The sequence below is a fragment of the Crocuta crocuta genome, unplaced genomic scaffold (assembly GCF_008692635.1).
Source record: "Crocuta crocuta isolate KB4526 unplaced genomic scaffold, BGI_CrCroc_1.0 scaffold647, whole genome shotgun sequence".
NCBI classification, from domain to species: Eukaryota; Metazoa; Chordata; class Mammalia; order Carnivora; family Hyaenidae; genus Crocuta; species Crocuta crocuta.
The window spans coordinates 38,079-49,929 of NW_027531286.1; the positions used below are offsets into that span (position 1 = coordinate 38,079).

At 40.2% G+C, this 11,851-nt stretch overlaps 1 protein-coding gene across 1 annotated transcript in view; it reads left to right on the forward strand.

The window, feature by feature from the left end:
* Positions 1–1,254: 1,254 nt before the first annotated feature.
* Positions 1,255–11,851, forward strand: part of PACS1 (phosphofurin acidic cluster sorting protein 1) — a 42,206-nt gene continuing 31,609 nt past the window's right edge. The window contains exon 1 of the mRNA XM_077771390.1: positions 1,255–1,338. Coding sequence (XP_077627516.1) covers positions 1,282–1,338 — 57 coding nt within the window. The 5' untranslated portion in view covers positions 1,255–1,281. The remainder of the gene's footprint in view (positions 1,339–11,851) is intronic.

Consider the following 11,851-nt stretch of genomic DNA (forward strand, 5'->3'; position numbering starts at 1 on the left):
TAGTTACATTTCTTAATAGCCAATTATGTGGAATATAAGAATCCCTTTGATGTTGGTAGAACCAGAGTTCCTTTTGGGGCCAGCACATCTGTACTCTGAAGGGAAAAAGAGAAACATATAATGCTGTGGGTAGGCATTGGGGCGGGGGAGGGAGATTTGGAGGAGATAACATGAACCCAGGTGATTCCAGTTTAATAAACCTAAGCGTGTTTTAGGAGCACAGGTGAGGTGGCTCTTGCTGCCAGCTCTAGTCAGTGGCAGAGGAGGCATTAGGAAGTTATAACATTTTATCTAACTGGTATTTGCTGAGCAACTATACTATGCCAAGACCTTTAGCAGAAGGCCAGAGGTGTGTGGCACCCAAGGACCTAAAGGAGATTCAGTATGACTGGACCTTAGTGTGTGAAGAAGGAGTGCAGGGAGGTAAGACCGAGAGAAAGCAGGGGCAAGGTAGCTGCAGTACGGGAAAGAGAGGAAGCCTAAGATGGAGTCTGAGAGCTTGTTATGACTCTGGTAAGCAGCATCCTTGGTGTGACTCCCCATTTGTCAGAGCCTCTCCAAGGAAGAGAATGTTCTAGACTTGAACCACTCAAACCAGAAGCAGAAAGGCAGTATCCAAAGTTTCCCTCCCAACTCCTTCTAGAAGGCCAGGGTAGCCCTGTCTTGGTAAGGCAAGGTCAAGTCAAATGATAGTTGCTGACTCCAGAACAAGGGACCATCCTGTCTCTTTCAGTTAGAGGGAACTTCCTCATTGTGTGGCACTGAAGATTGTTTACATACCTGAAGAACAGTTCAGCTGAAACCCAAGTTATGGCCATTTAAATCATTTTCTGCAAATGGTACCTATTTTGTTTGTGTGGATTATCTCCTTGTTGCTACAGATTACGTCTGTAAATGTTTCAGGTGTGATTAGATGTAAAGTGGAAGAGGGACTGGAGAAGCAAAATCAATATCTATACCTGTCATTGGTCTACCCCTCCCCCTCAGAAATCGCTCCCCTGTATTAGTGAAAAAGTGTGTCAGTTTTAGCTTGAGATCAATGGGCATCCTCAGAGATTCATGGAATAATGTACCTTTGACACTTCTCTATAAAAGTTAAACAGAAGTGTGCTTTTTTACTAAAGGAGGACACTGTTTGGCATTCTAACATTCTTTCTTTAGGTAGCACAGTTTCCCCCATCAGATCATCTATCACTTTTCTCCCAAGTTCCTCACTTTTGACTGGATTGTCTTTCTCAAAAATTTTCTAGGCTATTCAGCTTGACCCTGAAGAAACTTGTCATGCTAAAAGAAATGGACAAAGATCTTAACTCGGTGGTCATTGCTGTGAAGCTACAGGTAAGTTGAGCAGGATTGTTTGTTCATGGTCCAAGGAAGCTGGGTAACTTTTTGCCTGCTGTTGGGACTTGAGAAATACTGATGAGGGTCTGCCTCTCCCTCACTCCTTCCCTCCCTCCCTTCCTTCCTTGCTTGCTTTCTCCCTTCCTTCCTCCCTCCCTTCTTCCTTTCCTTTCTTTTCCTTTCTTCTTCCTTCCTTCTTTCCTTCCTCCCTTCCTCCCTTCCTTCCTTCCTTCCTTCCTTCCCTCCCACTATCCCTCAGCCAAGCAAGGAGCAGGAGTATAAGATGACTGAGTTCATGAGACCTAATGAGTCCCAGTTCTGTCTTTTAGGTAAATCACTTAGTTTCTTTAAACTTTAGTTTCTTTGTCTGAAGATTTAAAATGGTTCTTCCTGCCTTGCATATCTAACAGAATTAGTATGAAGATGGAGTGATACAGATGCTAACGTGTTTGATAAAAGATTCAGAAATTGCTGTGGTGGCCAGCGTTTGTTTACATTGGGTTTCTGGGTCCAAGCAAAGGCATGGGTTGGGAAGCACTTTTGAGATTTTCTACAGGGTAGAAGAAATTTATAGATTATTGTTTCAGATTTGGTAATTAAAAACTTAATATTTTAGCTTCAGGTCAGTCTACCCATTTATTCCTTATACTCATTTAGTATCTTCAAGGGACCCAAAATACTTCACAAACATTCATACTCTAAGCATTCCCAAAGTTCAGAAAAGAAGGGAGAAACTGAACTACGGGAAAGTAGTTGTTGCCAGCTAATTACCAGGTAGCAGAAGTGGTACTAGAAACTAAAGAGCAGGTAATTTATATAGTCATTAAGCTTCACTACTAGCCCTTCCTTAACTGGTAAGTCCTTCCTAATGATGACTCCCTAGATTTTACTCAGATTCTGGGTCGTTAAATAATGACTGGATTGTTTGGCTGAAGAATGGTGTATTTAGTGAATTCTTACTGGTTGAAAAGTAGCGAACTATATGGCAACTCGCTACTAACCAGTGCATTTTATTAGCTAGATCACCTTGTGTGGAGCAGTTTATTGTTCTAATATTGGCTTCATTAAAATCCACATCTATAGCACTCACAGTATGTGTACCATACACTGAGATCCTCAGCTCTCTTTCTGGGATAAATACATTATCTTAATGTATTTAATAATAATTCCAGTCCTCAAAACTTAAATTTAATAATAATTTAATCCCAGTCCTCAAAACTTAAAGAATTTAAGTTACTCCTTATGAATTCCTTCACGTCCCACTTTATGTTCTGATTTCCTCTTTATCTTTGTGCAGGTAATTCCTCCCAATTCTGTGAAACGTTCCCAGGCACCATGAGTTGAAAACACAAGTAGGGGGCAATGATGTGCAAGTGGAGACTTACAGTGTCTTTTCTTTCTGTCCTGATTTTATACCCATTTTTAGGTCATGGGCAGGGTTCCAGTTTTCAGGAATTATTGCCTTTGCTAAAAGCTGTTGCTTTCCAGTACAAACACTGTTGGTGTGGTTTTGAAAGTTCCCTGCTGCTTTTGCCATCCCCACAGTCAAATGGCTTTGCCAAAAGAAATAATTTCCTTTATTTCCTGATTAAACATTTAACATTCTGTAAAATTTTAAATTACACCCAAAAAACTATAAATATCTTGAATTTTTTATTGCTTTACTTTCAAACAGCTGAAAGTAATCACAGATGTTATCACACTCATTTATCCAATGAATTGTTTATTCATTTATTTATTCATTTAATACATATTTATTGAACATCTATTATATACAAAGGATTGCTCTAGGCACAGGGGATTCGGCAGTGAGGGGATGAAACAGAAATGGGAAACATGCATAAAGCACTTCTGCTCATGGTGAAGTATGCAGTTGTCTTGAATGAATATTTGTGCAATTGAGTTATGATTTAAAATATTAGGTGCTTTTGTTATGGAATGCCATTTTTATATGAAAGAAGGGCTTACAGACAAACTGGTTATTCAGACTCAGCTACTTGGAAGATATTTTCTCGAAAATGAACAAAGTGAACCTGTCACTTAAAGGGAAACAACTGAGAATATGTTCGGCCAATGATAAATAAAGTTTGATCTTTCATGTGAAAATTAGAATTTTGGAAAATGTGTCACTATAAGCTTGACAGCTTCTCAATTCTTTTTTTTTTTTTTACATATAGTTTATTNCACACTGTTTTCCAGAGGGGGACAGCTTCTCAATTCTTAAGGACTTTCCTGAAGAGGACAGTGGTGATAGTAATAATGATTTTCTCAGTTGTATAATAAAATATGTAGGAAGGCTTGCCTAACTCAGGGAGCCCGTGTTTTCTATATGACCAATGCTTGAGACTACAGAATCATGCTTGGGTAAAAGATATGTTCAAAGAACAAAGTAGACCAATGGATTGGATTTTATTTTTAACATTTATTTTGAAATAATTTTAAGTTTGCAAAAGGGATGCCAGGATAGTACATAGAGTGTGNGGTACATTTATCACAACTAAGACATTATCATTGGTGCAGACTTTATTTGGATTTCTCAGTTTTTCCACTGATGTCCTTTTTCTGTTAATTAATAGGACTTTAATATATAACAGTGCTATAAAAGTCTCCTCCTTTTTTAACTTTGTATCTCTTTGAATGTAGATTTTTTTCATATACCCAACCAAAACAATAGTTTGCAACAAATTGAATAGAGAAGCAGGTAGGAGAATCCAACTGTCTATTAGCCAGATATTAAGGAGATTTGTAGAAATGTAAAAGTATGCTATCTCCTTCATACTGCTGTTGGGAGTGTAAAATCGTGCAGCCACCTAGAAAACAGTCTGGCAGTTCCTGAAAAGGTGTGACATAGAGTCACAAGGTGACCCAGCATTTCCACTCCTAGATATTACCCAAGAGAAATGAAAACATGCCCACATAAAACTTTGTGCATAAATGCTCATTGGCAGCATTTATCCATAATAGGTAAAAATTGGAAACAAACCAAGTCCACTGATTGATGAATGGATAAGTAAAAGTTGGTATATCCATGCAGTGAAATATTATTTGGCAACAAAAAAGAATATATCCATGGTACAACATGGATGAACCTTGAAAACATTGCACTAAATGAAAGAAGCCAGTCACAAAAGACCACATATTCTATGATTCCATTTATATGAAATGTCCATGATAGGTACATTGATAAAGTCAGAAAGTAAGTTAGTGGTTGCCTAGGGTTGGGGGTAGCGTTGAGAAGATAAGTAGCGTGACAGCTAAAGAATATCAGGTTTCTTTCTGGGGTGATGAAAATGCTGTAGAACTTATTTTGATAATGTTTGCACAACTCTGAATATACTAAATTACTATTGAAATGTACACTTTAAATGGGTGAATTGTATAGTATTTGAATTATAATCCAATAAAAGTGTTACTTAAAAAAAAAACCATGCCATCTTCTGACTAAATTGTTTTGGAAAAGACATTTTTCATAAAAAATGTTCTTATGTAAACATGTGAAAGCTTTATTATTTTTAAGTGAATTAATACATACTTTTATTATATTTTTTAAGTTTATTATTAGAGAGAAAGCATGAGAGAGAAAGCACAAGCAGGGAAGGGGCAGAGAGAATCCCAAGCAGGCCCCTGCACTCTCAGCGCAAGCCCAAGGCAGGGCTTGAACTCATGAGCCAAGAGATCATACCTGAGCAGAAACCAAGAGACAGACACTTAACCAGCTCAACCACCCGGGCGCCCCTATACATATTTTTAAATATCTCAGTTTTAATCCCTAATATGGTCAATACTGATAGTTGTACTTACATAAACAAAAGCTATTTGGTTATACAGTTTTTGAGTGTGGGGCTTGATCTCATGATTCGTGAGTTTGTGACCTAAGCCAAAACCTAGTCCAACTCTTACCCGATTGAGCCACCCAGATGTCCCTCTACCTATTTTCTCAAAATATTACTACAGCACTCTTAAATTTTTAGGTGACCATTCACCAATAATTTTGTATTTAACAAGGAAACATTTAAAACACTAGGAACCCAGGCATCTGGTGGCTCAGTTGGTCAAGTATCCGACTCTTGATTTCGGCTCAGGTCATGATCCCAGGGTTGTGGGATTGAGCCCCATGTCAGGTTCTGCACTGAGTGTGGAGCCTGCTTAAGATTCTCTCTCTCCCTCTGTCCCTCTCCCCCTCTCACATTCTCTCTGTCTCAATCTCTCTCAAAAAAATAAATCAGGAACCTAGTTTTTAATGTAGTAATACTCATTACTGGGTATTTTTATGTGCTGTAAGTAATGATATTGTAGTGTCAGATATAAATTGTTTTGCTTCTATACTGCAAATGAATGTATACTATTATATAGCTTAAAGATGATATGTAAAGGAGTGCCTGGGTGACTCAGTGGGTTAAGCGTCCGACTTCGGCTCAAGTCATGACCTCATGGTTTGTGGGTTCGAGCCCCAGGTCGGGCTCTGTGCTGACAGCTAGCTCAGAGCGTGGAGCCTGCTTAAGATTCTGTATCTGTCTCTCTGATCCTCCCGTGCTTGTGCTGTCTCTCTTTCTCTCTCAAAAATAAAAATAAAACAGGGGCGCCTGGGTGGCTTAGTCGGTTAGGTGTCCGACTTTCTCTTAGGTCATGATCTCGCAGTTCGTGGGTTCGAGCCCCGCATCGGGCTCTGTGCTGACTGCCAGCTCAGAGCCTGGAGCCTGTTTCGGTCTGTGACTCCCTCTCTCTCTGACCCTCCCCTGCTCATGGTGTCCCTCTCTCCTAGAAATAAATAAAACATTTTAAAAAATAAAATAATAAAAAATAAAAATAAAACATTAAAAAATTTAAAAAATAATAAAGATGATATGTAAAGATACTAAAGATAATTCTGAAATTGGACCCAATTAGGTAGTGCCCTAGGCCCTGGAAGAAGCAAGTACTGTAATCCATGAAGAGCAAATCTTTAGATTTGGTGGGAAAGATGAGAATAGTAGTGCACTGTGCTTTAAAAGTGCCAGTGCTGGGGCGCCTGGGGGACTGAATTGGTTAAGCATCTAACCAGCTCAGGTCATGTTCTCATGGTTTGTGAATTCAAGCCCCGCATCAGGCTCTGTGCTGACATCTCAGAGCCTGGAGCCTGCTTCGGGTTCTGTGTCTCCCCCCTCTCTCTGCTCCTCCCCCCTCATGCGCTTGCTTTCTCTCTCTCTCTCTCTCTCTCAAAAATAAATAAACATTTAAAAAAATTTAAAAAGTGCCAGTGCTCACTGTGATCCTGTGAGTGACTGCCCTGCGCTCCATGTCCTGTTACCTGCACACGCAGATTGGTTTTAACAGGTTTGCACTTCAGAAAATGCAGTTGGGATAGAAAATTTTATAAGTATTTATAGCACATACTTGGATAGTGAGAGTTCAAATAGTGAGGGCTGCTGTTATTGGAAGGAGATATGTCCTGTGGGGGAATAAATAAAATAAGATAAAGGGCTCTAGCATGCCTGAGGTGAGAGAAGTTATGGTGGTCAGGGTAGGCCTCATTCAGAAGACATTTATGCAAAAACTTTGAAGGATATGAAGGGAGGGAGTCATGCACTGTCTGGAGAAAGAGCATTCTAGACAGAGGGAAAAGGCAAAGCAAAGCCCTAAGGCAGAAAGGTTTCTGACAGAGTCAAGAGGAAAGAGGGGGTGGCCAGTGAGGCTGGAGAGGAATGAGAGCAGTAGGAAATGAGGTCTGAGCTCAAAGAAGTAAGGTGGGCGGGGCGGGGCGGGGTGGGGAGGGATGCCTGGGTCAGTTAAGTCAGTCAGTCAGTTAAGCATCCAACTTCAGCTCAAGTTATGATCTCAGGGTTTGTGAGTTTGAACCTTCCATCTGGCTCTCTGCTGTCAGCATGGAGGCCACTTCGGATCCTCTCTTTCTCTTCCCCTCCCCCACTTGTGCTTTCTCTCTCTCTCTCTCTCAATCAAAAATAAATAAACATTTTTTAAAAAAGTAAGGTGAGGACAGGATGTGTGCAGATAATTGCGAAGTCTCTGGCTTTCAATCTGTGAATTGGAGGGTTTTGAACAAAGAAATGGTGGGATCACTCTGGCTGTTGTGTGGAGAGAGGAATCAGGAAGACCAATTAGTTAATAGGCCGTAGCAGTGGTTGAAGCAAGAGATGAGGGTAGCACCAGAGTTTTTTCTTTTCTTTTCTTTTTAAAGTTTATTTAAGTAATCTCTGCACCCAACATGGTGCTCGAACTCAATCCCAGGATCAAAAACGACATGCTCTACAGATTGAGCCAGGCAGATACCCTGCCAGAGGTTTTCCCTAAACAACTAATGGATGGAAATGCTATTAAGTGAGATGGAGAAGACTGTGGGTGAAGCAGGTTTGGAGGGAAAGGTCCAAAACTCAGCTTATCCTATTATGTCTGAGATGCCTATTAAACATGCAAAAGGAGATGTTGAATAGATGATTGGATATATGGGTTTAGGTCCAGGGGAGAGGTCTGGGATAGAGATATAATTTGGAGAGTATATTTAATTAAGACCCTAAGACTCGATGAGATAATTAGGAGTGGAGTGAGTGACTAGAGAGAGGAGAACAAGTCTAAGGATTAAGGCCCCAGGCATTCCAACATTAGGAAGTCAGGGAGGAGAGGAGGGACCTGAAATGGAGGCCAAGAAAGAGCAGCCAGAGAATAAGAGGAAATCCAAGAGAGTATGGGGTTCTGGAAGCCAGATGAAGGTTCAAGTGTTGCTAGAAGTCGAGTGATCAGCTCTATCAAAAGGCGCAGATAGGTCAAGAGAGATGAGAGTGGATCAATCGATTCTTTAAAGTGAAAGTTATTTGAGACCTTGTCAGTAGCATTTTTGGTGGGTTGGTGGAGAAAGGAAGAATGAATGGAATGCATTTACGAGAAAAATGAAAGAAGAGGACTTCAGGAGAACAAAAATAGACAGCTCTTGAGTTTGCTAAGGGAAGGCAACTTATGGGTTTGTAGCCAGCAGGGCATATGGTGACAAGAGAGGAGTTTGTTTTCTTTTGTTTTTTTAAGATGAGAGATAACATGTTTGCTAATAGAAACGATCCAGAATAAAGAGGAAGGTTGATTTTGTAGGACAGGAAAGGCTGGGTAGAAGAGCATCTTAGCAGATGAGAAGGGATGAGCTCTGGTGCCCAAGTGGAGTGGTTGACTTTAGATGGGAGTGGGGCCTTCAGCTGTATGACAGGAGGGACAGAGGGGACATGAGCACAAATGTAAGTAGGTAAATGTGCTGGGAATTTTGGGATCCCCTTTCCTATTGCGTATGTTTTCTCAGCAAAGTAAGAATAAACGTTACCAACTAAAGTGAGGAGAGGTAAGGAGTGTTAGGGGATTGAGGAAAAAATTCATCAAGTAGAGCAGAAAAGGGGAAAGACTTAGGAAAGTACAGAGTAATTGCCAGGCTGTCTTGTCAGCCCACTACAGATTTGGGGACATGTGTTAAAGACAGACCAGGCCGCCTGATTATAGGATTCCCTCTGGGCATCTTCAGCTGGTGCCGTTGAATTTAAACAGAGTTGTAATTTGCCAGATGACTATGGCAGATTAGCAGCAGAGTGTGTGCAAGATTGACTGTGGCATTTAGGCTGGGTAAGGAGGAAAGAGGGACAGCAGGGACATGAAGAAAATTGAAACAATGGAAGGATCCTTAGATTGCAGGCCCCTGGCAGAAGGATTATTGTTGTTGACAAATCAGAGAGGATGAGCTGAAAAGATAGGTGTAATCAGAGAATGGGGTGCATGAAACTGAGATTAGATATTGGTTGTAATTATTGGTAATGATAAGATTCAGAGTATGATCATGTGGGTGAGTAGCTAAGACAAGTGTGAGGACAAGATCATTGAAAGAGGGATTATGGGATTGAGGCAGCCACGATGTTGGAAAGAGCATATATTGAAACCATAGAGAGTTATGGCTGGAGTAGTACTGGGGGGAGGAACAGCGAGTGAGGAGCTAAAATCAAGAAATGAGCAGGAATGACTGCAGTTAAAGATTCCAGCCACAGCAGGGAATAGAGGGTCATATGAACTGAGGATGTCAATTCAGAATAGGGTTTTTGGCGAGGTGGAAGGGAGAATGTTCTAGAGATAGTGATGAAAATGGAGAGGACATCTTCCTCATCTCCAAGCCAAGCATGTGCATTCTGGGTGAAAAGCAGCCACCGTTTGAGAGAACTACCCAAGAAGCCATGTCTTAAGTGGAGGTGAGGTTTCAGCCAGAACAGGTTTCTCAGCAGCAGCGCTCTAGACATCTGGGCCAGATTGTTGTTCTGTGGGGTCTGCTCTGTACACCATAGGATGGTCAGCAACAACTTTGGCCTCTACGCTCTAGAAACACTTCACACACACACAGATACCACCCCAGTTATAACAACCAAAAATACAAATATTGCCAAATATCTCGTATCTTTTGTTGAAACCACCACTATGTATAAGCCACATTCTGAATTCTCCCAGTGTTTCTGAGATTCATTTTAACAGAGATTTTAAAAATCAAATCAATAAAGTCAGGTAAAAACCTTGTCAAGAGTCTTATAATAGCGGTTACTACAAAAAGTGTTATCTAACAGACAAGGCAGAATTTCCTTTGTTATTTTAATTGGTATGATATTAATACTATTCTAGTTACAAAAACATTGTGAAATATTGTATTTAGATTTTCATTCCTGCATTAAACAAAATTGCATTTTTTAAAAACAAATATTAGGAGTGCCTGGGTTGCTCAGTTGGTTAAGTGCCCGACTTCAGCTCAGCTCATGATCTCATAGTTCATGAGTTCGAGCTCTGTATCAGGCTCTCTGCTGTCAGCACAGCTCATGTACTCTCTCTCTCTTAAAAATAAATTTTAAAAAATGTTTTAAAAAAATTTTTTTAATGTTTTTATTTCTGAGAGAGAGAGAGAGAGACAGAAGGAGCAGGGAAGGGTCAGAGAGAGAGGGAGACACAGAATCTGAAGCAGGCTTCAGGCTCTGAGCTAGCTGTCAGCACAGAGCCCAACGTGGGGCTCGAACCCACGAACCATGAGATCATGACCTGAGCTGAAGTCGGACGCTTCACCTACTGAGCCACCCAGGCACCCCTAAAAAATGTTTTTAATCAGAAATGAAGAGGTGCCTGGATGACTCAGTCTAATTTTTTAAAAATTAGAAATGGATAAGAAACCTAAATATAAAAACTAAAATTATAAAAATTTCTTTAAAAAATGTTTAATGTTTATTTATTTTTGAGAGAGAGACAAAACATGAGTGCGAGGGTCAGAGAGAGAGGGAAACACAGAATCTGAAGCAGACTCCAGGCTCTGAGCTGTCAGCACAGAGCCTAACGCAGGGCTTGAACCCATGGACTGTGAGATCATGACCTGAGCTGAAGTCAGATGCGTTTAATCCACTGAGCCACCCAAGCACCCCAAAATTATAAAATTTCTAAAGGTAAGCAGCAGAATATCTGCTCCAACAATGCACAGTAACTTCACAGTCTTGGAGTAGGCAAAGTTCTTTCAGACAGGAGCCAGAATGCATTAAACATTGAAAAATAATAAAGTAGACTTGATCAAAATTAAATACTTCATCCAAAGATACCAATAAGAAAATGGATAGACAAGAAAATATTTACAATACATATATCTGACAAGTGACTTGTATAAATAAAAAAAACTATTACAGCTCAAAAACAAGATCAAGAAACCTGGATGAAAATGTTTGACCAGGCACCTCATGGAGATTTACAAATGATCAATAAACTAATAAAAAGGTGCTTTATAGTATTAGTCATCAGGAAAATGCAAATTGTAACCACAGTGATATTCCACCGTGTATACCCATTAGAATCCATGAATCACCTGATCACACCAAGTGCTGGTGAAGAGAAGGAGCAACTAAGCTTTCATACACTGCTGCTGGGGTGGCAATGGTACAAACACTTTGGAAACTGGTCTGGCAGTTTCTCATAAAGTTAAACATACAGCTGCCCTAAGACCCAGCAATTCCTTTCCTAGGTGTTTGCCCTAGAAAAAGTAAAACATATGTCTAGACAGACTTGTAACAAGAATGGCAGCTTTAGCCATCCATAGTAGCCAAAGCCTAGAAACCGCACAAATGTGAATGTTCAGCAACAGTAGAATAGGGTTCTACTTGGCAATAAAAAGGAATGAACTGCTAATACATGCAGCACCCTATATGAAGCTCAAAAGATGATGTTTGAAGAAGCCCGACCACAATAGTGTATACTGTATGATTCCATTTATATGGAATTTTAGAATCAGCAAAACTAACCTGTGGTGAAAGAAATCAGAACAGGGCTTGCCTCTGAGAGAGCAGTGTAGGATTGTCTGGGCAGGATCACAGAGGTTTTCTGGATCAATAGAAATGTACATCTTTTTTCTTTTTAATTTTTAATTTTATTTTAGAGAGAGAGTATGAGCTGGGGGGGGGGGGGGGGGATGGATGATGGGGAATAAAGAGAACATTTACCATGATGAGCACTGAGTATGTATAGCATTGTTGAATCA